At 33.5% G+C, this 26,104-nt stretch overlaps 2 protein-coding genes across 5 annotated transcripts in view; both read left to right on the top strand.

Moving 5' to 3' along the window:
• The window catches only part of rxfp2b (relaxin family peptide receptor 2b), a 40,707-nt gene extending 33,374 nt beyond the window's left edge, over nt 1–7,333 (top strand). The window contains exons 16-18 of the mRNA XM_056474556.1: nt 1,410–1,820; nt 4,390–4,608; nt 6,624–7,333. Coding sequence (XP_056330531.1) covers nt 1,410–1,820; nt 4,390–4,608; nt 6,624–6,886 — 893 coding nt within the window. The 3' untranslated portion in view covers nt 6,887–7,333. The remainder of the gene's footprint in view (nt 1–1,409; nt 1,821–4,389; nt 4,609–6,623) is intronic.
• A 2,778-nt stretch (nt 7,334–10,111) lies between these two features.
• The window catches only part of frya (furry homolog a (Drosophila)), a 128,245-nt gene continuing 112,252 nt past the window's right edge, over nt 10,112–26,104 (top strand). For 2 of the 4 annotated variants that reach the window (XM_056473864.1, XM_056473863.1), the window contains exon 1: nt 21,963–22,275. In XM_056473864.1, the coding sequence (XP_056329839.1) occupies nt 22,107–22,275 (169 nt within the window). In that variant the 5' untranslated portion in view covers nt 21,963–22,106. Of the gene's footprint in view, nt 10,194–21,950; nt 22,276–26,104 lie in introns of those variants that run through there. The other 2 variants (XM_056473868.1, XM_056473869.1) reach the window with 2 other exon arrangements.

Raw genomic sequence — 26,104 nt, 5'->3', positions numbered from 1 at the left:
GATCTCTCGCATGGCCCCCATACTGAATGTCACCCCAAACCATAATTTTCCCTTCACCAAACTTGACAGATTTCTATGAGAATCTTGGGTGCATGCGGGTTCCTATAGGTCTTCTGCAGTATTTGTAGTGATTGGGATGCAGTTCATAAGATGATTCATCAGAAAAACCTTCTGCCTCTTTTCCAAATGATCAACTAGATGTCAAGTTATTATTTGTTGCTCTTACAATTGAGATCGAGGAAAAGACTTTTGTCAGGTAGTGTATAATGACACAAAAAAGTATATAAGAACAGTTTTATTCATCTGAAAGCTACAATTTCAAATTGACACTGGATTTTGTATCCCTACATTGCATGTCAGCTACATTGATGTCAAAACGACAATCAATTGACATCTAACATTGGTGTCAAAAAGCACATCAAAAGTATTTCATGGGTGTTTGTGACATTTTGGAAATTCTTTTTGAGAGCATTTTTGAGAATTCACACTGTGTTATTTACACTGTGTTATTAAGGTGAATAAGCAACTAATTTGCCTACAATATCAGACATTTCTCAACAGTTTGTTAAAACCTGTTGGTGAGTGAAAATGACAGCTAAAATTGTGCAGTGTGTGAACTTGGCTTAAGTGTGTTTCTGTCAAATTTATTACATGAAAACTTGTGTTGATTTTAACAAAAAATTTTTTATAAAAAAATTATTTCCTGCTGAATAAATAAAGCATAAGAATAATTACCATATTAACCACAATAGCTCTTTGAAATTATTTGTCTTTGTTATTAAAAGACAAATACAATTGTTGTCTGACAAATACAATCTAATACATTTAAATGAGGTTTTCTCGTTTTGTTTTGTTTTGTTTTATTTTATTTTAAAAACAAAAGACACCAGATATTTTCCAGAATTTTGAATTGCACATCATAACTTTTTTATTTTAGGTAATTTTATTATTACTTCATTATTATTATTATTATTATTATTATTATTATTATTATTATTATTATTATTATTATTATTATTGTTATTATTATTATTATTATTATTGTTATTATTATTATTATTATTGTTGTTGTTGTTATTATTATTGTTATTATTATTATTATTGTTGTTGTTATTATTATTATTTTATTATTATCATTATTATTATTATTATTGTCATTATTATTATTATTATTATTTTTTTTTTTTTATTTTTTTTCAGGTATTATTTATTATTAATTTTAGTAAAAATCTAAACATCAGCCACAAGCTCTTTCAAATCAGAAGCTGCATATATTACAAAAAGCTTTCAAATGGAAAGAGTGTAGATTTTTACTCTTTGATTATTTTTTTTTACTTCTATGAGATAATCTGCAAGTTTACAGCAGCAATCTGTTTAACCCCTAACCACAATGCATTATTCGTCCATAGGTGCAGATTGCCTAATGGGGGTCTATCTGTTTTTTGTGGGGATCTTTGATGTGAAGTTTCGTGGCGAGTACAATAAGAATGCCAAGGTTTGGATGGAGAGTCTGGAGTGTCGGACCATCGGGTTCCTGGCCATGCTTTCCTCTGAGGTTTCCGTCATGCTGCTCACTTACTTGACCCTGGAGAAATTCCTGGTCATCGTTTTTCCCTTCAGCCACCTGCGGCCGAGCAAGTGCCAAACATTCACCGTCCTGGCCTTGATATGGCTGCTGGGCATCTCTATAGCAGCCGTGCCTCTGCTTAATGAGGATACGTTTGGGAATTACTATGGACTCAATGGAGTGTGTTTCCCTCTTCACTCAGAGCGTCTGGAGAAGCCCGTCGCAAAGGGATACTCAACTGGGATTTTTCTTGGTGAGTTCTGGAAATGGTGAAACATATTGGATTTACTCTATAAAAATAACTGTTAATTAACAGTGTTTTGTGTTTTCTGTTTATTTATGGTTGTGAATTGCATTATGGGATGTTGATTTCTGCTCTGTCTGCTTTTGAGGTTGAAAATTTAACTCTACAATTTAACAAAGTGACTTTTATTGACAGTCTAGTAGTTTGAAATAATATAATGTAGAAGAAATAATATAGAGAGAAATAAATCTGTAAAATAACTGAAAATTTACTGGCAGTTTATTATAAGGTACCATAATATACAACACCAACACAGACAATATATCACTTCAAACTATTAAAAACTTTTCAAGGTTAAAAGTTTTTGGAAGAAAAGCCAAAGTCCCATATTTATGCAATGCAGAAGCATAAATATTTGGGGAAAAATAAAAAATATATATAAAAACATGGATCACAAAATACAGAAAACTGCTAAATTACAGATCTCTTTTACAGAGTACTTACTGTGTTCATATTGTTTTGCATAACACTTCTGGTTCTACTGAGGTGGAATACAGGTAAGGTTAGGGACAGGTTTAGTGGTATTGGGAAGGTTGAAGGGTGGGTAGAGGTATAAGGGATGAGCTAACAGTGTAATTATACACTACTGGGCAAAAGTTTGGGGTCTTTTTTTTTTTTATGTTTTTTTAAAAGGTGTCATTTATTAGATGTAAAAAAAAAGTTACATTGTTAAATACTTATTTATTAAACATTTACTTATTATTAATTGTATGTAGTTTGAAATTCAATTATTACCTCAGGCATTATTGCGTTTATTACTATTAGCATTAATAATAATAATAATAATAATAATAATTATAATGATAGTAATAATAATAATGCGACACGGTGGCGCAGTAGGTAGTGCTGTTGCCTCCGAGCAAGAAGGTCGATGGTTCGAGCCTCGGCTGGGTCAGTTGGCGTTTCTGTGTGGAGTTTGCATGTTTTCCCGGCGTTTGTGTGGGTTTCCTCCGGGTGCTCCGGTTTCCCCCACAGTCCAAAGACATGCGGTACAGGTGAATTGGGTAGGCTAAATTGTCCGTAGTGCATGTGTGTGTGAATAAGTGTGCATGTGTTTCCCAGTGATGGGTTGCAGCTGGAAGGGCATTCGCTGGATAAAACAAGTGCTGGATAAGTTGGCGGTTCATTGCGCTGTGGCGACCCCAGATTAATAAAGGGACTAAGCCGAAAAGAAAATGAATGAATGAATGAATAATAATAATAATATCAATAATAATAATATCAATAATATTTTATTTTAGAGTGATTTGTGAAGGATCATGTGACTGAAGACTGGAGCTGAAATTAAAATCACTGGAATACTTTATTCATTCATTCATTTTCTTTTCGGCTTAGTCTCTTTATTAAATCAGGGGTCGCCACAGCGTAATGAACCACCAGCTGAACCAGCACATGTTTTACGCAGTGGATGCCCTTCAAGGGTGTTTTCATCACTGGGAAACATCCATACACTCTTAAATTCACACACATCGACTACGGCTAATTCACCTATAGTGCATGTCTTTGGACTGTGGGGGAAACTGGAGCAACTGGAGGAAACCCACACGAACACGGGGAGAACATGCAAAATCCACACAGAAAATGCCAACTGACCTAGCTGGGGCTCAAACCAGTGACCTTCTTGCTGTGAGGTGATTGTCCTACCCACTGCACCACCCTGACACCCCTATATGTTGTATATGGTTGGCTAATTTCTATGTACAGTATACATTAAAAAGCAATAATGCTAAAAAAGGTTACATTGGGACAGCATTCTTTAACCTGGCATTTAAGTTGGCATTTCTGTGTGGATAATGGTCTTATTTTACGAATATATATATATATATTTTTGCAAACAGCCAAAATGAATGAATGGAAATTAATTAATTTTCTTTTATGACAAAAATTATTATAATATCAGTAAAAACCATTTCTTATGGTAAATATATCAAAACTTAATTTTTGATTAGTAAGTGCATGGCTAATCACTTACTATAGATATAATTAAAGGTGATTTTTGTCAGTATTTATTGAACTCTCAGATTCCATATAGTTTTGATATAGTTGTATCTCGATTAAATATTGTCCTAACAAAGTATACATCTATGGAAAACTTTTTAAATTAGCTTTCAGGTGATGTATAAATCCCAGGTTCAAAATCAAAACACTTATAACTTATCATTTTGAGGTTCAGGATTACAATTAAGATCAAAAATACAATCATAAAAGTGTGAAATATGCGCCACAGACAAATGTCAAAAATCATCAAACATCAAAAACATCATGTATCAACTCAATATTCAGAAAAACAACTGCTTTGATTTCTGTGCCACATTCTGTGAGTATAGCTTCTGATGACACTCGTTTATTCATGACACCTACCACACTGAAGAGATTTCAGCTATTTTCCAGCACATTAAACCTTACCCTCAGCGAGACACTTAAGAAACCTCTTAGTCACGCTTCTGAGATGAAAATGGCCCTGACCTGTTTTCATTATGCCTAGTGCTGTTGTTCAGAGTTCTGTTTATTCTTGTAGGACTTAACCTGGTGGCCTTCCTCATCATCGTGGTCTCGTACTCCAGCATGTTTTACTCCATCTATAAGACGGGAATCAGAGCCACAGAACTGCCGGGTCGACTGCACAGAGACGTGGCCATGGCACACCGCTTCTTCTTCATTGTGTTTTCTGATGCCCTCTGCTGGATTCCCATATTCATGGTCAAAATCCTCTCTCTGCTGGAGGTCGAGATACCAGGTTAGATCGCCTTACAAATATACATTATTAAAATTATTAGTAATGAAATGAGTAATTTATAATATTTATAAAGGAATTATATTTATAATACATATTAAAATTTATATATTTATTTTAAAAAATCAACCTAATATTAAATTATTATTTTGTTTTAAATTATAAACCATGTAAACTATTTTCTTTTATTATATTTCAGGAACAAATACATATGATATGATGCATTAATAAAAATAATATCAAGTAATATTGAATTATACACACACTTATTATCATAAAAAATGCATTCGTAATATTTACAATTAACAATTACTTATTATTTTCAATGAACTTTATATAACAGAAAGTGATTTCTATTCGTTTTTTTTCTCCAATATGTTTAGTGATTTTTTTCCCCCTTTTCTCCCCATCAACTAGGCATACAACAACAATGCAGCCTACACAGCACATATCTACACCTTTCTTATATATGTATATACACATATACATACACACATATACACATTCAAATAACGTAGGTAAAAAAAAAAAAATAAAAATATATATATATATATATATATATATATATATATATATATATATATATATATATATATATATATATATATATATTATAAATAAACTATATATATGACAAAATAACAAAAGCAATAATACAATTAAAAAAAAAAAAAACGTTTACAAACAATCAATTTACATAATATTCATATATGGTTCCCAAAAATAGTCAAAGTCCTTCTGCTTGCCTTTGATGATATAAGTTAGTCTCTCCAGTCCAATACAGTTCAATATTTCTTTTTTCCACATTTCTGTGGATGGAGCATCCATGTGTTTCCAGTATAATGCAATAGCCCTTCTAGATTGAAGGAAACCAAAATCCAAACTTTTTGTATTTCTAATTGTAAGTTCCATAGGATACAAACCAAGAATACAGAGCTTGGCATTTAAAGGGTTTTTAATATTAAACATGTCTAACATACATTCAGTTATCTCTTTCCAAAACTTTTGTATTTTAGGACATCGCCAGAGGCAGTGATGTAGTGTCCCTTTATCATCTAAACCAGGCATGTCCAAGCTCGGTCCTGGAGGGCCGGTGTCCAGCAAAGTTTAGTTCCAACCCCAATCAGACACACCTGTGCTAGCTAATCAAGCACTTAGAAGGTTTTCTAGAAACATCCATGCAGGTGTGTTGAGGCAAGTTGGAGCTAAAATCTGCAGGACACCGGCCCTCCAGGACCGAGTTTGGACACCCCTGATCTAAACCCTTAGAGCACACATCTGGAATATTAACAGACAAATGATGAAGATTCACAGGGGTTATATACATTCTCATTAACCATTTATAATGAAATAGTTTAAACCTGGTATTTATTATTTGTTTTTGAGCTCTATTAGTTAACAGATTTTACTCGACTTTGAGATTAAACTTTTATATATTTCACAGACAAATGCATATTTAATTTAAGTGAAATTTTAAATAATATAAACATTTTAAACACATTTTTATTAAGATAAATTAAAACACATTTCATAATACTATGTGAACCTGATTGTATTATTTAGTATGTATTTATTTATTTGACTAAAGTGATTGCTACAAATCATTTGAGTTAAAAAAACTAATCTATATGAGTACTGTGAACTTACTCCATTTAAGTTGAAGTAATGAAGTATTTAATTAACTTATTACCTTCAACAGTCTGTTCAAAACTCTTTTCAAATGAGTAGAATTAACTTTCAGTAAATTTTGAGTTAACTACACTCATTTCATTTCATGAAGTTGACTGTTGGGCTTTACAGTGTAAAAATATTAATTTTCAAAGGAAGGTGTGCTCATTTATACTGAACACTTTATATTGAAATCACAAAAGCACACAAAACTTTAAGGTTAAATTAAAAGTAAAAAATAAAGAACTAAAAATGATTCCAAACTGCTGATTAAACTGACAGTAATACACACTCATACTAAAATAACACTGTGCAGTATATTTTACTAAAGGAAAATACGTCTCTTTCAGGAACCATCACGTCTTGGGTGGTGATCTTCATCCTCCCCATCAACAGTGCCTTAAACCCCATCCTTTACACACTGACCACCAGTTTCTTCAGAGAACAGGTGGAACATTTATGGGGCCACTGGCAGAGGCAACCAAGACTCAAACAGGGCTGCAAAAGCCTGACCAGCTCTGTCATTTACATAGACCCCTCGAGGCCTTCGTTCTACCACCGCAGCTACATCCCACACTCCTCAATCTTAGACATTGATGCCAGTTACAGATGAAGATACTGTATGCTATCATATCATGGCTATTGCATTAATCTGTAGTGGATCTACAGAGTTTCCGAAGTGCTGGAAATCCTAAACATGAAGTCCTGGTGAAGCCTTTTTGATAATAAAGATGTAAAATCTTCACGGACAGTGATTGGATGCCATGTTGAAGGCCTACTTTGGATGTTAGGGTTGGACGATGATGATTAAAGTGCATACGCTGATATTGTGCTTTTACAGAATATCACAAACAGCCTCTATAAATATCTGAATCTGATATAACTATGCTGGACGATAGGTGTTCAGATTATTATCTGAGGATTGCAAGGGGTTTAATGTCTTTTGAATTCCACTTTTTTTTTCCAAATAGGCTCATTTTACATTTACGAAGATATCTAGGAACTATACTATCATTATGGCGTAACTTTGCTGCTGTACCATGGCTGAAGCAGGCACAATGATATACAGCGCTGTTATCTAGTTACTTAGCTGGGGACTATTTTCAAGCTCTGTGTCATATGATTGGTGGTACTGCAGCAAATGGTACTGCAGCAAAGTTTCTTGATTATTACGCCGGAATTCAAGTATAGATCCTAGCCTTATCAGCCTAGAAAATAGCAATGTTTCATTTTCCATAGGTCTTGGTACTTGATGAAACTACAAAAGTGTCAAAGGGAAAATTATAATTGGAAAACTCTAAAAAATTATTATTTTTTAGAGTTCTTGAGCAAGATGCTAATTGTCTAATCAGATTTAATGATTTATGCTAAGCTAAGCTAAACGTTCACCCACCAGACCCCAAGATTGTCTGAATAGAATTAATAATGGTAAAACTCAACTGTTTTACTACAGTTGACTTGTAAAATTAGCCTATTTCCAAAAAAAGTGGAGTGTTCCTTTAAACTGCGAAAGACAACAGTGGGGACTTATTTGTATTTTTTTATATTCATGATTTTTTACTGTATTATTTATTTTTGTTACTTACTTGAGATTCAAAAGGGAAACCAAAATGTGAATATGTTTGTATCCTTTTTAGACATTTTGGCATTTTGTATTTACAGAATATTCTGTCTGCATTTTGTATTCATAAAGGGAAAGAAAAATCTCTCACTGGTTAGTAGTGGTTTTTAGATTAGGTCAATTGCCCCAAATGTTTTTCAGCAATGAAAACGTTGTCATCTTGGAGTAAAAAATGTCTCACGCCTTTTTTTCTAAAGGGTAAGCTGTTAAATTATAAATCATTTCTGTATAAATGTGTGCATAAGTGTTGCATCTTTTGCTTCAACTTCAACGCATTTTTTCAGGTTTTTTAACACCGCTTTATAATCTATCTGGCATGAAATTCAACATCATTTTGTCATTGGAGATGAACCTGATTGGTCTTCTTGTGTGCATTCAAAGTGCTTTGCTCACAAATAAATTAACAATTTACAGTTCGATTTTGAAGATGTTTTTATTGTCTTAATGAACAAAGTTGTGTAAAACTTGCACTATACACAGCTAAAACTAAATGTCACATGATTTAGAAGAATTTATTCAAAATAGTGAAGCTTTTTGACTTTAAAGCATGGTCTTTGCTTTGGATGTTTTAGCATTTCCCCAATTGTAACAGGTAAATATATATATATATATATATATATATATATATATATATATATATATATATATATATATATATATATATATATATATATATATATATATATATACAGCAGTTCTGTCTGGTTCTCGTATCTGATTGGCTGATAGCCGTGCAATATTCTGCAATAACCTTTGTATATTACTCCGCCCACATAGAGTGTTTCACAGTCGAAGATCAAAACATGACCTCTGTGGACAGAAATTTAAAATATGGACCAATCGCTTGCTTTTTTTAATGTCTAATTATCTTGTTTAATCCCGCCCCTTTTTGCAGCACCATACGATAGAAGTTCGCAAGCTCAAACCCAAGTGTGACCACAGCTTATGTCTGATCATATTTTTTCTTCTTGAGAAAGTCTTATTTGTTTTATTTCAGCTAGAATAAAAGCAGTTTTTAATTTTTTAAACACCATTTTAAGATCAAAATTTTTTGCCTCTTTAAGCTATTTATTTTTTCGATAGTCTACAAAGCAAACCTAATTAACCAATTAAGCCTTTAAATGTCACTTTAAGCTGTATAGAAGTGTCTTGAAAAATATCTAGTCAAATATTAGCTACTGTCATCATGGCAAAGATAAAATAAATTAGTTATTAGAAATGAGTTATTAAATCTATTATGTTTAGAAATGTGTTGAAGAAATCTTCTCTCCGTTAAACAGAAATTGGGGAAAAAAATAAACAGGGGGGCTAATAATTCAGGGGGGCTAATAATTCTGACTTCAATTGTATGTATGCATGTGTGTATACTGTGTGTGTGTTAAAAACTTAGAAGATATTTTGAAGAAAGCTGGAAACCTGCAATCATTAAATTGAATTTGTGTTTATTTCTATAGCACTTTTACAATGTAGATTGTGTCAAAACAGCTTAACATAGAAGTTCTAGTAAATTGAAACAGCATCAGTCCAGTTTTCAGAGTTGAAGTTTAGTTCTGTTCTGTGTATTTTAATTTTCACTGCTGAAAGTCCAAACACTGAAGAGCAAATCCATTGTATAATAATAAGGGAACACTGATAAAATTAGTTATATTTTATAAATAAATCATTTAAACATCTGCCAAAAAACATAGCTTAAGATTAAGGATTTATTTAGAACAATATGCAGATTCGTGTAAGCTTCAATTTAAAAGTTTGGCAGAAAACTGGATGTAATATTGATGAAAGAATGCATAATATTGTTATTGTTTTGAAATCACAAATTCATTTGTTGTTATGGCAATTTTATATCCGCTTATTTCTAATGAACACAAAAGAAAGATAATAAAGTAATCTAACTCAAATCAATATTTAATGTCCATGTATTTGTTTGTTTGTTAGCTGTGTAAAAAACAGGACGATACAATAGGTACAATCAGCCTGCCATTTTATCAAAATAAACACCTTAGGCTATACAATATTTTTTCTACACTGAACAGCTGACTTGACAGTATTTACATGTTAAATGATAGAGAAGTAAAGGCAGTAACGCACACTGACTGTCAAAAGAGAAAGAGACAGCCAGAGGGCTACAAGTGGGAGGGGCTTTCTGAGTGGGCGGGGCCTACGCCTTGTCTCTGCTTGTTTGATTGACAGTCGTAACGAGGTAGAGGCTCTGCATACCTCGAGGCAAGTGCGAGAATTCACCGCAGCCGCAGCAACTTTAAGATGGAGCAATAGTCGAAAAAAAGTCGTCTCCTCTCAGGTACGTCTTTTCGCTTTCATTTGCCACTGACATTTGGAGCGGTTTAATCTGTCAGCTGTGTAAATCCACACTTTGTATAAAATATTCATCACTCGAACACTATCCTTCACATTTCTTGAACTACAGTCTCTAATATTGTTTGTATATGCATTGAAGTCGTACACAGAAGTTAATTAGGCTGTATTGTGGTCGAGGGAAGTGCTGCGCATGTGTTTGTTTTGGGATAAATTAGCGCTCATCAAACACTGACGAATCTCCAATATTAGCTCAATATTTAATACTTTTGAGCAGAATTGGCTTTATTAACATTTTAAATGGTATTATATACTTGTAGTTTACATACTGTAATTCACCAAACCTATATCTAAAGGTTTCTTTGACTATTTGTTTCTTCAAAGTATAATAATTCTAGTTTTAATTGAAGTTTAATTATTTTTAAATGAGAAATATAAACAGACATTGATGCTTTTGATATACAGTAGCATTTTTACTAGTTCTGGTTAAATAAATGGTTAAATATTACATACAGCCATTCTGTATGTAGGCGTTCTTTTATGTAAATGAGCCCATGCTGCTGGCTAGAGGTACTGCCAGACCTTATGTAAAACTAGTTTTAAAAATATCCCTTTTAAAGTGCTGTTTTCCTTGTGTAAAGCCTGAAATTGATGGTTTTTAGTATATTTAAAATGACAGATATGAGTATAAATGACTGCTGAATGTGAAATATAATTAAAATGGTAGCCTAGAGAATTCTTCACTGTCTTGAAAAATTAGCTTGTAGGGAGTCGCAAAGATGATGAATAAATAAAATGATCATTCTCATATAGGCGTATTGTAGTTATAGTAATACTGTATATTTAAAAATGGTAAGTTATATAAATAAATACTTTAGATGCAAGTTTGGTGTTTGCTGTATTTTCAAAAGCTACTCAAAATGTCGTTTTTGAGGATCACTGACAGTAAACGAAGCTGAATATTATTATTAGGGCTGGGCGATTTGGTATAAAATCAAAATCTCGTTTAATTGAACATGTTTGACTTGATTACGGTTAATGAACAAGTATTTTATTTATTTTATTTTTTGCTCTTATAGTTCAGGGACAAGTTTTGTACAGTAAATATGCTCGCATATCACAAGTTTCTTATAAAAGAGTGAAAATAAATAACTTTTGTAAACAAAGGAACTTATTTTGTGTTTTTCATATTAAAAGCAGAAAATAAGCAGTATGTCTTCTAAATAAAATAACTCTTGAATATCTTGTAAGTAATATTTAAGCATTTCTTGCATCTTCTGTAAGCAAATATTTAAATGTAAATAATAATTTGAATGTAATGGAAAGTATGCCGTATCAAAGCATCTCTGGCGCAGCTTCCAATAATCGTCAATGTAGTGCAAAGTACGACTCAAGAATGGGTCCATCGTCCTAGTTTAAGTATAAACATAAAGGCTTAACAGAGCGGGGTTACATGGTAGGGAAAGTAATTGAAAAAAATCGATCTGGAAAAATTTGATCGATTATAGGTTTTGAATAAAAAGATCATGACAGTTTATTTTTTATTTAGTGATCTTGTTAAACAGTCACATTTGTTGGCATATAATTAATGCAAAAAATATCATCCAACTGGTATGCTGTTTGTTGTAACATACTTGCCGAATGTTAATTTTATTCTCTCTTTATAGACCATTTTGAGGGATGTGAACAAAAACAATGGTGCCAACGTATTTTCTGTTGTACATTTTTAATTCCTATAGCATCCGAGAATCCAAAAAGAGCCACATACTTTTTTGACAAAGTATGATAGCTGTTTTAACATTTGCTGTTTTAACATTAGGTTATGATTGAATTTCCTCTTGTTACAGTTATGAAATAGTTTGATAATAAGCAGGAAAAGTTTTTGGGCCTATTACATGACCATATTGAAATGGTCTATATAAAAGAGTCTGTGATGCTAGAAGGACTGCCAATCTTTATTTTGTGTAAGTTAAATTTATTGTTAATAAATTATTTATAAGTAAAATTTATCAATAAGTTAAAAATATTGTTCATAAGCTTCCATCCATACACAATGATTTCCCATATTTGAAATGCACATATGATGAAGTGTAGATATGAATATTAATTTATAAAAAATTATCAATAATACTTTTAGGTTATGATGATGATGACCTAGAATAACGCAGACAGAAGTCAAGTGTATGTTGAGGAACTGCAATGTTGACATCAGATTTGATGATGATGATTCAAATACGCACATGATTTTGCCAAGTACGATGCGATTCTGGATTAACATCTATGTTGATCCTGGAACATCATTTTTTTTCGAAAATATAATCCATACCTATTCCCTACCACTAAACCCAGCCATATCTGTAACTTATTCCCAAAATCAGAGGGGATAAATTTTTATAACAATCATGTAGAAGTGCCTAAACTTAACATAAATGGTAAACGTATCCCTAAATTCTGATTGGCTGATTGGAATGTTGTTCCAAGATCAACATAGATGTTAATTCAGGAACATGTCCTACTTGTTAAAATGAGGTTTGCGATTGAAATACACATAAAGCTATCAGAAACAATGTGAGTTGACCTTTTTGACAATCTAAGTGATACACTCCCTTCAGCTGTCATTCAAGAGTATATTCAATCATTCTGAGAAAACATTTCTTTGAAGAACATCCTACAGAATCTTGTTTCTCAGGCAACCGTGCTGGTTTTAGAACGCTACTATAAATATATGAGTAGGTGTGCGAGAGCTTTATGATCTGGTATCATTTACATGGTCATGTTTCTTCTTTCCACCAACATGTATTTCACCCACATTGGCGTGTGTATACATTGTTTAATTAGCCTGTATCTTGTTCGCTTGCTTTCCAGTCATGGCTTGGCATGAGCATAGCCGTTTATACAAAAGCCATAGCCCAGGGACATTGAAACACCAACGTCTTCATGTGTCACTTGAGACACAGTCCATCTTTTGTGAGTGTCAAACGCTTGATTGTTGAACCTGAGCCAGCGGCTGATTTCCTCTTCCCATCTTGAAGGCTGAACAATGAGCGTTTGTGTACGTATCGATGCCTTGCACAAAAAAGGACAGAATCACCTGTCTGTAACCAGATACGACCAGCATTACTGGTGTCAGTGGCAGCGGATTTCTGTCGTGCCATTGGTTGATGAGCTTTAAGCTCCACCCATTTGTGTTTTTTTGAGCCGTCTGGTTGGCGGTTGGACTTTAGCTGCGCCTCTGTTTGTTAACAGCCGAGGGACAGGTGCAGGGTGAAGACCTTGATGGCCTGAAAGACCCCATTATCAGTGGAGCGGAAAGAACCGGTACTTTCATACAGTGAATGCTGGCCTCGGTCATTGGCATCACCTCAACCTCATTTTACTTGCTGTAGTGGTGACGAATTATCTATTATAAATATTATAAATATATATTATGGTATCATACATATATTTAAATCAATATTTAGTAATGTTTTAGTGTTAATTGATTAAAAACACTTAAATACAACATGTAAAATTGACACATTATTCTTAGTTAAAGAGGGATAGTTTACACAAAATTGAAAATTCTGTTATCATTTACTAAACCTTCACTTCCCAGCAAACAATTTTGTGTTTAGTAGACGCCAAATCGACATCTAAATGTAGACAGCTTGGCTAAACTTCTTAAAATCTAGTAGACATCTACAGTAAGAATAGCCCAAAACTAAACTAGTTGTCTAATAGACAGATTAGACAGACTTTATATCTTTATATTTAGTTATTCATTTCTGTTTATTTGATGGCCTATTCTTTATTTGTTGGCCTATTCTTAGACATCTATTAGATTTTCACTGACTGCCCAAATTTAGCCTTGTTTTAACCAAGATGACTATGTTTAGACATCTATTAGACATCTTTTAAAAACCAAAAATGCTTGCTGGGTTGTGACAAACTTGTTGAGTTTCTTTTTTTACGTAGACAATACTAGAGACCTATATTCATTGAGTTCCATAGTATTTGTTTTTCTTACCATGGAAGTGAATGCTTACAGGTCTAACATTTTTAAAACATTGTTTTTGCTGAACCAAAGAAGGAAAAATCAAGGTATGAAAGCTCTTGATGATGATTAAATAGTGGATGAATTGTCCCTTTTAATAAAAGGCAGAATTTGAGATATAAACTCATTTTATACCTCACAATTATGAGAAAATAGTCCAAATTGAAATTGTAAAAAGTGTGAATTCTGAGTTTATTTCTCAGTTTTCCCTCAGCTAACTTCTCCTGATTATTTTCTGAGAATTGAGTCTTTATTGCCCACAATACATAACTTATGTAATACAAGTTTACATAAGATTTGTTGCCAGAGTTTATATATTGCAGATCTTTTTTCCCTATTTTTTGCAGTATTGTGAGACATAATTCACTATTCTTCAAAATCAGAGTTGTGAGAATAATTGCAAGATATAGTCACACAGTTTTATAAAGAAGGATCAGAAGGATAGTCAAAACTGCGAGATGTAAATTCACAATTGCTGGAAAATAACAATTAATTATATTGTTAATTCAAATGAAAAATGTGGTGAAAACCAGCTTCCATTCTTGCAAACTAACTAGGCGAACAAACTAAACTAGGTGACATGTTGACTCATTGGTTAGTACTGTCTCCTCACAGCAAGAAGGTTGCTGGTTTGAGTCCTGGCTGGGTCAGTTGGCATTTCAGTGTGGAGTTTGCATTCTCTCCCTATGTTTGCGTGGGTTTTCTCCGGGTACTCCGGTTTACCCCACAGTCCAAAGACAGGCAGTATAGGTGAATTGAATAAACGTTGGCGGTTCATTCCGCTGTGGCGACCCCTGATGAGTAAAGGGACCAAGCCAAAGGAAAATTAATGAATTAATTAATTACTAAAACTAAATCAAAATTAAAATGAATGATTGTTAAATAAATAATAAACACCAATAAAAAAGCTAAATGATTTCAACCAGTGAAAACTATGGAAACAATAAAAACTTAATATATAATATATATTTTTTAAATAATATAAGAGTATGCAAATATTAAAATGATGCTTTTGTTTTAGAAGCTGGTCTTCATAAGGCTTCATAATCTGTCATCATTTATTCATTTATTTAAACCGGCTTGAGATTTGTTTCTTTCATTAAACACTAAAGTAGATATTTTGAAGAATGTTGGAAAGCAGTAGCCATCGACTTTCATAGTACATTTTATTGTTACTATGGGTTTCAGTTTTCTGGTTTTCAACATCTTGGTTTGTGTTCAATAGGGAAAAGAAACATTTTAGAACGACCTCTCTGAAAAAATGGTTCATTGAATTTACACATTTTTTTTAGGTAAGTGGTTCCAAACAATTTATATGGGCTGAGTTTAAACAAACAAGTTAAATTTAGTACTGTTTAACTTAATTTGTATGTTTAAATTCAACTTATATCCATTGTTTGCAACCATTTATCAAAAAAAAGTAAATCCAATGAACTGTTTTTTCCAGTGTTGGGTATGAGAAAATGGTGAGAAAATGTAAATTTTTTTGCGTGAATTATCCCTTTAAATCTGCTATGAACTTATAGAGCCTCAGAGTGGACAGCATAATGGAGCCAATAAACCTTTGTTTGTTCTTCTTATGAATCATTTGTAACATTAAAACACCCAAGTGTCTAATTATAAAACAGTATAAGTTAAATGTATAGTTGAGCATCACGTTTGGATTTGCGTGTTGTGATAGAGATTCAATTCAATTCAATTCAATTCAATTCAATTCAATTCAATTCAATTCAATTCAATTCAATTCAGTTCAATTCACCTTTATTTGTATAGCGCTTTTACAATGTATATTGTGTCAAAGCAGCTTCACATAGAAGATCATAGTAAACTGAAACAGTGTAGATCAGTTTTCAGTGTTTAAATTCAGTTCAGTTTAGCTCAGTTCAGTGTGGTTTAATATTCACTACTGAGAGTCCAAACACTGAAGAGCATATCCATCGATATGCAGCTCTACAGATCCCAAACCATGCAAGCCAGTGGCAACAGTAGCGAGGAAAAAACTTCACCAATTGGCGAAAGTGAAGAATTAAAAAACCTAGAGAGAAACCAGGCTCAGTTGGGCACGACCATTTCTCCTATGGCAAAACGTCTTGTGCAGAGCTGCAGTTTAGGTGCTAGAGGCTGGAGACCGCTGGACGTCAGCGAAGACTTGTCTGTCCCTGGAGCATCACAAGAATCAGTCTTATGCTCTCCACTCCTCCATGACCACCACAGCAGCTGCTCAGGATACGGCCTGGTCAAGGATTATGGAAACCTTGAGATCATCTCGTCGCTGGTCTTGGATTGAATCAGTGGCGCTGCGTAGTCTGAGGGCCTCGGGATGAGTATCCCCAGGTGTAAATAGAGAATAAAGAGAATAATTAGCGTAACTGCTGTTCAGAGTGTATATAAACGAGATGCAAAAACCTGTGTGGAGCACATTCATGTGTCATACCACTAAGTGATGCAAGTGTATGCTTTGCTAAAAAGATAGGGCTTTAATCTAGTTTCGAACCGCGAGATGTATATGCGAGTATATGCGGATGGAGTCTCAGTCTCAGCACTCCAGATGGCAGCTGAAGGACTAAGACTGAACGTTCAGTGGATCAGGTTGAAAGAGCTTCTTTGATGAGTCACATGATATGTTCTCACCATCTCCAGGCATCAAACTATCGGCTGGCACAGTGTTCTACTTTCAAACTGTTTAAAATGCCTCCTGCGTTACCCTCTTCCTGGCATCTTATTGTCACGTTTCCCCAAAAAAGAATTTGGAGAATTGATTGTTGAGGTTGTATTGAACTAAGCCCTTTAAACCCAGTACTTACATATGCTTAAGTGTTTGCTGTTGCAAATGATTGAGAAATAAAGTGTTAATTGGGTCAACAGAGAGACAGAGAGAGTACATGCTCACCCAGCTGAATGCGTCGGGTGGATTATTTGCAGGGCGGCAGATGTTTGTCACTCTTGCTTACATTTGCTCCCTTGTTTTCTCCAGAATTTATAGATAAAGACTCATCCCGGCACAATTAACTTTAAATTAGTTTATTCTAATAATAGGCGTTCATCAATAATTCACCAGGCCCTTCTCTGCGTATGCAAATTCAGATGTCCCTCGCCATGGCAACAGCTTGCTGAATTCTCCCAGTGCCCGGAGGTGCTGCTGGCATCCTCCGCCAAACTCTTGCCTACTTCTGTCTGCCCACAGAGATCTGCTCTGCATTTCAGGAGCTTGAGAAACTGCTTTTGACTTAAAACTGAGTCTAAAGACTTTCTTTGAGAGCATGTTTTGTGCTTAGTAAGTTTGTCATGGCTGTGACATTATCTTATTAGCTTTGAAATAAAACACTTTATTTGTAAGTTTGTGTTCACTACGAGGTGTTATTATCAGCAATGTAAATGTCTATTGTTAAGGATTTTATTGATTATCTGTAAATATTCACATACTGTACTGTATGTGGCTGGTTGTGCCTGTCCTGCATATGCTTGTTTACACTTTTAACTCTAGAGGGCGCAGTTGCCTCATTTTACTCAATGAGTTTATTAAACTTGATAAAATTCATGTTAAAAGACACTTTGATATTGAATCTCAAATTAAAACATTTTTTTTATTAAAATACTTTAAAATTTGACAAAAAACTATTTTAACAAATTCAATTCATGTTTATTTCTATAGCGCTTTTACAATGTAGATTCTGTCAAAGCAGCTTTACAAGTTGTAGTAAATTGAAACTGTCAGTCCAGTTTTCAGAGTTGAAGTTTAGTTTAGCTCAGTTCAGTGTGGTTTAATTTTCACTGCTGAAAGTCCAAACACTGAAAAGCAAATCCATCGATGCACAAATAAATGCATCACTTTTATTTATACACGCTATACAGAATACTATTGTGATTTATGTATTATTTGAAAATTTCATATTGTTTCATGGATGTGTTCAATGTTTAAAAAGTGCAAATAAATGCATTTATATTGTAAAATATAAATCCTATATTAATTAAATGATATTATTTTCAAAATTTTCTCTATTTCCACAAAAATAATAAGAAATAAATAATAATAAGTCTAAACCTGATGATTATGCTGTTGAAAACTGAGATTTTTTATTTTTATTTTCTTAGAATATTTTTTATTCTAAGAATAAACTGCAATTTAAAATATATTAAAACAGACAACATAAATGTTTTGATTGTCATAACAATTTATATTATTGCATTTTTTCCATCAACTAATTGTTGCTTCTGTGAGCAGAAGAGACTCAAAAATAGGGCTGCTTGATATTGGAAAAATTACACATTGCGATATTTTTTTATTCTGCGGTATATATTGCGATATGAATATTATATAAAATAAACATTTGTGAAGAATCTATAATTTTAGATTGATTGGGATGATTCTGTAGGGGAGTGAATCTGCATAAAATCTACAAGCATATAAAAATTCAATAAAGAAAATTATGCTAATTAAATGAACAGCATTTTATTGTTTTCCGAAGAGTTGGAATGTTTTCAGGTATACAGTAATTGAATAATTAAATGTAAAATAACACCGCATAGTCTTTGATTTCTAAACAATTGATTAAAATGGATTGTTATTCATTTTTCAAAGTTACAAACGGTACATTTTCTCATGCCTGAATGCTTTTAAAACCCTCAGACAGTCACAGGCCTCAAAAACTCAACATTGAATATACTTGCAATGTGACTATTGCAAATGATCACATTGCAATACCAATGCTGAAACGATATATTGTGCAGCCCTACTCAAAAAACTATAAACATTTTTTCAAATCTCACATGCTAAACATTTGAACAATGTCATAGTTTGTGCAAAATTGGACATCTTTAAGAAAGGAAACTGGAAGGTTTTTTGATTTTACTTTAAACAAAAGCTATGAAGTTCACTTTATTCTCAAAACTGCTTTACTTTTTCACCAAAAACTCCATCTTTCCTTTTCAAAGCTGTAATATGATTACTAAAGTGATATTGTGCGGTTAAATTCCTTCTAATTTAATTGTGGTTATCCTCGAAGTACACAAACGGATCTATTACCCCCATTTTATTCACTTTAAATTCAAATGGAACACATTTTATGAACTCTAAGCATTACACAACATTACAGGGTGTGACTAACCTGGATTCAGGAAAAAAAAAACACTAATTGTGTTTTTCTTTTTTTGTGGCACACAGTATATCTATTCTTCAGTGTACAAGTTGGTCCTTTAATACAGAAAACGCCTATAAGTGAACACAAAGTGGGCTTGTATTTCTTATGTAGGGTAACAGTGGAAAAAATCATTCATGAGGTGTGGACCATTTCTAAACTAGCAGCTATTTCTAAACACAAATGAGCGTCAGAAGGTAAGAGTGCACTTTTTTTAACAGGGATTTCTCATTAAGTCTCTACGGGGTTTCACACATGATGCAACAATTCCCATTGCATACTCTGGATTTCTCTTACTGACTTAAAGGGATTGTTCACCCAAAAATAAAATTTATTCACTATTTACTTACCTTTAACTTTTTCCTACACTTAAAAAAATGACTATTGCTGGTTGTTTAAACTACGTATTTATAATGAGTTGAAGTAATACAATTCTTTAGTTTTTTTTGGGGACAACTTAATTGGTTTATGTCCAATCCACTTAAGTTTATAAAAATTATTGCGTTAATGTAATTGATTTGTGTTGGGATAACATGGAGGAATTGTGTGAAACCCAGCATTTTTTTGTGTAAATTATTTTTTTTATTGCACAACAAAAGCATACATAATTAAGGAAACAGTACTTACAATTTTTTAACATCAATTGAACAAATCAATCGAGAATAAAAACAATAAATAAATGAAATTAGAGGTGATATATTAAATTACTAGATATTCCAAGAAAATTATTCTGAAATCGCATACATATAGCTTTTTTATTTTTAATGTATTTTAGGTTTTAGAAATAATGTTTAAGATCAATTTTAAACAAATAAATGTTAAGTTTATTATTGGACCATTTTTGTTTGTGTACATGGTACTTTCCATATATAATCATTAAATTAGTAAAATAATTTGCTCCAAAGTTTTATTATTATTATTGTATGTCAAAAAATATTTTTACAAGAAAACTATACTGGGTATATGTGCATTCAAAAAACAGGTGTTTTATCGATTCTAATTCACAAAGAGCGTAAACAGTTTGAGTTTTTGTTGCTGTTGTGTTTGACAAAATAAGATGTTTTGATAGAAACCCTCTAACCATTGAACTCCATAGTATTAGTTGTTCACATGATATCTTCTTTTTAGTTACAACTAAAAGTCTCAAAGCCTTTAAAAAGCAATAACTTGACTTTACTTAAAGTAAACTTGTTGACTTAAAATGAATAAATAACCGAGCTATATACATAATTATAAAAATTATTAAGTTAAACCAACTTAAAAGTTACAATGGGTTTACTTTAAGTAAAGTCAACTTGTCACCTTTAAGGCAACAGGTTTACTCGCTTTTTTAAAGTAAACTAACAATGGTCAGTAAATGGAATTAGTTTACCTAATAAGTAGTTAATCTGTCACTTTAAAGAAGTTAGGAGACTTATAAAGTGAGTAAACCTGTTGGCTTAAATTATTAATTAAATTGACTATGTGCATAATTTAGAAAAATAAGTCAATCTAACAGTTCCCAGTTACAATGCTTTACTCACTTTTATGTAAAGCAACTAATTTAAACACAAAGTTTTAATGCTTTGAAAACATAACCTAAATTACACTATTGTTCAAAAGTCTGAGGTTGATCATTTGTTTTATTTATGTAAATATTTATTATCAAAAATATAAAACAGCAATATTGTGATACTTTTTTAATTTTTAATTTTTTAACTAATTGTAATAAGCTGAAGAAACTTTTCTGACAAAAATATCTACTTAAAGCAGTTTTGTTTTGTGAATATTTATTTATTTGTATGTTAATTAATCAAATAATTAATTAATTAATTTTTTATGCTTTTTTATTTTTTTATTCATAAATCAGTGATCAGTAAATGATGGCAAAAATTTTAGGTGAACTATCCTTTTAATAATGACAATCCACATGCGAGTCTTGTAATTCAAACAACAGCTAACAGTTTAGTAAAGTTCCATTAGTTAATGTTAAACAATGAAAAATACATGTATTAAAGTGTTTATTCATCTTCGTTAATGTTAATTAAAATAATGTCCTTCATTGTTAGTTCTTGTTAACTAACGGTGTATTATTTAGATTTAAGTAATACATTAATAAATGTTATACTATGATTGGTAAATGCTATACAAGTATGTTCATTCTTAGTTCATATTAGTAAACACATTACCTAATAGAACCTTATTTTAAAGTGTGACCAGTTAAGGAAGTCTCAAGTGCTTCCTTAATGCCATTGGGGTGTGGGGATTCCTCTCAAAAACTTGAGACGTGCAAGGATTTGGGACATCTTTGGGGATTTCCACCCTCTTCATTATCACAGGATAAGGACTAAACGACTGGGACCGGCGGAAGTGGCTTGTTTGTGATGGGAAGAGCTGCCCACTTCAGCATTTCCCCGAGTCTCTTTCCCTTTCTTTTTCTCCATCCTCCTTTTCCCTTTCACATTCGGTCACTGGGCGGCACAGTAACCCTACACCTGCCTGCTCGCATACGTTGTACTGTAACTGGCTGAACTGCTTTGACAAGTGTGTGAAAGGGGTTAAAACACACTTGCAGTGCCGAGCCGGGCTCCTATCTGGCTGCATCTCTCCACAGACACACACCCATGCTTTAAGAAACAAGCCAGACTCGGTGCTCTGAGAGAGGGAAGAGAAGGAGAGCAAACAAACTGACAAATCACAAGTTCAATGCAGCCACTGTGGAAAGCCTGACCTGCACCGGGCGACTCGCCAAATGGAGATACAGTCATACAGCGAGCGCAGCTACAGGGAGCTGAAAGAAGGGAATGATGGGATTGAAGTGGTGAGCATGGCCAGCGTACCTGAAGACTTGATGCTGAGCGGGGACTTTCGTGGGAAGTTCAAGAAGATCCGCTACAGGAAAAGGCCCTCTATTCTGGCATGTAGGTGCTGATTGGTGTTTTTTGTTGTTGTTGTTGTTGTTGTTGTTGTTGTCAGTGTCTGATGGGAAATTCGAGATTGAGAGACTGCTTTTGCTGTGGTGGTCTGAAGACGTAACTTCATACGTCTGTTTGCCAGCCGTGTGTGAAATGCCTCAATGTCTGTTGGTATTTATTAGTTCAGTCAAGAATGTGGCGTCATGTTAAAATAGACAGTTTGATTTTGGTTTATGAATGTTGTACGGGGGCCAACACGAAACGTGCAAATTGCTGTAGTGTGGTGAAATGTGAAAAGAAATAAAACGCATGTCTGGAAGATCAAAGTTTTGTGATATACAACCTCATTATAGTTATATAATGATTTTGGATTACTCTATAGGTTATGCTGTATCATATGAAATGATTTGCTGCACTGTAAAAAGGAATCAGTTTACCTAAAAAAGGGAGTAAATTTGTTGCTTTGAAAGCAATAAATTTACTACTTAAAAAAGTGAGTAAACCTGTTGCCTTAAAATTATTGATTAAATGTATGTGCATAACATTAAAAAAGAGGTTAAGTCAACTCAACAGTTGCCAGTTACAATGGTTTACTCACTTTTTTAAGTAAAGCGACTAATTGCTTTTTTAATGTGTAAATAATCTGAGATTTAAACAGTTTTAATTCTTTGAAAAGATTTTAAAAAATAAATTACACTATTGCTCAAGCCTGAGGTAGATCCTTTGTATTTTCAAAAATATAAAACAGCAAAATTGTGATACATTTTTCTTTTAAAATGTTATTTAACAGAACTAAAACAAAAATAAGTTTTTATAAGCTTAAGAAACTTTCCTGCCAAAATTTCTATTTAAAGCAGTTTTGTTTTGTGAATATTTATTTATTTATTTATTTACTTATTCAGTCATTTATTTATATATTCATTCATTCATTTTGTAGAAATTATTATTTTCTAATTTATTCTAAGTTCATTCATTCATTCATTCATTTTATTTTCAGCTTAGTCCCTTTATTAATTAGGGGTTGCCACAGTGGAATGAACCACTAACTTATCCAGCATATGTTTTATGCAGCAGATGTCCTTCTAGCCGCAATCCAACACTGGGAAACATTCATACACACTCTTTTACACACACATATACTATGGCTAATTTAGATTATTCAATTCAACTCTAGTGCATGTCTTTGGACTGGGGGGAAACTGGAGCACCCGGAGGAAACCCACGCAAACATTTCAACTGACCCAGCTGGGACTTGAACCAGTGACCTTCTTGCTATGAGGCGATCATGCTACCCACTGAGCCACCGTGCACCTTTATTCTAAGTTATGAAACAGCATTTTGGCAGCAACATACACTCTCAGAAATAAAGGTACACAAGCTGTCACTAGGGTGGTACCTATTCAAAAGGTACACATTTGTACTAAAAGGATCCATACTGGTACCTCAAACGTAAATATTAGTACCTAAAAGGTTTAAGAGTACAACTTTTGAACTTTTTTTTTAGGTACCAATATGTACCCTTAAGGTTTTTTACCTTTTGAAAAGGTACCACCCCAGTGACAGCTTGCGTACCTTTATTTCTGAGAGTGTAGAATCATTCTGAAAACGTAGCCCTATATTCATTTCTGGAGATCGCAAATTATGTAGCCAGAAGTGAAATGAACACCATGGGGAAGTATGACGCCCATCCTCTTTGACTGTACCAGCTGACCGTTTACCTCCGTATGGACGGCTTTTCCGCTGTTACCAATATGTCCAGTTGCTCACCATATGTCGGTGGATTTGATACACAGAGAGGAGTTGAACAGGACAACAGGGTTTGAGTCCGATGAAGAACAGTTCCAGAAAGCAGCTAAGAATAAAACAGAAGCCAAAAAATAAAATAATCAGGTAAATAACAGGGTGAGAATGTGGTAAAATCTGAAAACGTGCTAAAAATCAGGTGAGGGCTTTTTCTAGATTAATTTTTTAAAACTGTTGTATTTAGGGAAGTGGATGGGTGGGTCAATCGTTGCTTTTGTAAACACTATTGGTTGGGTCTTGGGAAGGAGGAGGGTGAGCCAGTAAATCAGTCGATCGGTTAGTTGACAGCATCCTCTAGTGTATTTACGCAAGAACAGCAGGCATAAATGGCACTTACAAGAGAAACTTGAGATCTCAAGAAGCGTACACAGCGGCCTCTAGTAGATTCGTGAAAACAAAAACAGCAAATTAAAAAGTAGCTCCTGGGACGTATTTGGCGCTCTCCAGAAATGTATATAGCAGTACTTTTTCAAAATGAGCCTGCAGCAATCATTTGCATTAAATTAAATCATTTAATTCTTTAAAAATATCTTAGTCTTCATCCTGTCGTTACAGCATAAAAGACATGAACTAAACACTTAGGGATTTTCATTCCTGTTCCCAGTTCAGCTTTTAACTCAAATTTCAATAATATAATATATATAAAATAATAAACTTTGTAAAGTTATTTTAAATGTAAAGCAGAAGTGTTTATCTAGTAGTATCAGACTTTTTGGACCCCAAAGTATCTATCACGCTATATAATGTAAAAAAACAGAATGTAAATTGCAGAAGATACAGAAACCTCTTATATCGAGGGGAGATACAGAAAACGATACTTAAGCTGTGTGTGGATTAGTCTTTGTGTGTGTTTCTGTGAAAGAGTCTAAAAGGAGGATAAGGTAAGAGTGTAAGGGGAGAAAGAGGGGCCAGAGGGCAAAGAGAGGGAAAACCAGTGCAGGGAGGAAAAGCAGATAGAAAAAAAGGAGGAGTGCAGAGCTGGTACTGATATCCACAGTGACGCCTGCATCAGTGAGACATGCCTCACATTCCATCACTTCATCAGAGCTTGAAAATGCTTTTAATAGGCTCTTAATGGGACTCAACCTGCCGAACAACCTGCTCCCACTCTCTCTGATGGCTCAAGACTAAATATTTACACTATCTCAAAGAGAGGACCTGCCAATGAATGACTGTGATGAGATTACTGATTTTGTTTGTGAGGCAATAAGATATTTTAGAGGTTTTGAATGCATAAAATCTTACTTATTTTATTTTTATTTACACTTGGGTTCCTTTTGTGTGATTGGCTTTGGTCAATTTCCTGTAAATTTCTTTAAATTTTTTAATTTTTTAAATTTTTGCCCAATTACTAATTTTGGGGGTGAGGTTATTAAATATTTGAGTTTTCGAATGCATAATTTTGTTTTGTTTTGCCACTTGTGTTCCTTTTGTGTGATTGGCTTGAGACAATTTCCATTAGATTTCTTTGAGTATTAATGACTTATGCCCAGTTACTTACACACACCAGCAACTTTATTAGGTACACTTGTCCAACTGCTCATTAATGCAAATTTCTAATCAGCCAATCACATGGCAGGAACTCAATGCAAAGTTTAGGCATGTAGACATGGTCAAGACAATCTGCTGCAGTTCAAATCAAGCATCAGAATGCGGAAGAAAGGTGATTTAAGGGACTTTGAACGTGGCATGGTTGTAGGGGCCAAACAGGCTGGTCTGAGTATTTTAGAAACTGCTGATCTATTGGGATTTTCACGCACAACCATCTACAGTTCTGTGGGTGCAAATTCCTTGTTGATGCCAGAGGTCAGAGGAGAATGGCCAGACTGGTTCAAACTGATAGAAAGACAACAGTAGCTCAAATAACCACTCGTTACAAGCGAGGTATGCAGAAGAGCATCTCTGAATGCACAATACATTGAACCTTGAGGCGGATGGGTTACAGCAGCAGTAGACCACACCTGGTGCCACTCCTTGGATTCGCACAGGCTCACTAAAAATGCACAATAGAAGATTAGAAAAACATTGCCTG

Source organism: Danio aesculapii, chromosome 15 (assembly GCF_903798145.1).
Source record: "Danio aesculapii chromosome 15, fDanAes4.1, whole genome shotgun sequence".
NCBI classification, from domain to species: domain Eukaryota; kingdom Metazoa; phylum Chordata; class Actinopteri; order Cypriniformes; family Danionidae; genus Danio; species Danio aesculapii.
Note: the sequence above shows the minus strand (reverse complement) of the source record. Positions and strands in the feature narration are given on the sequence as shown.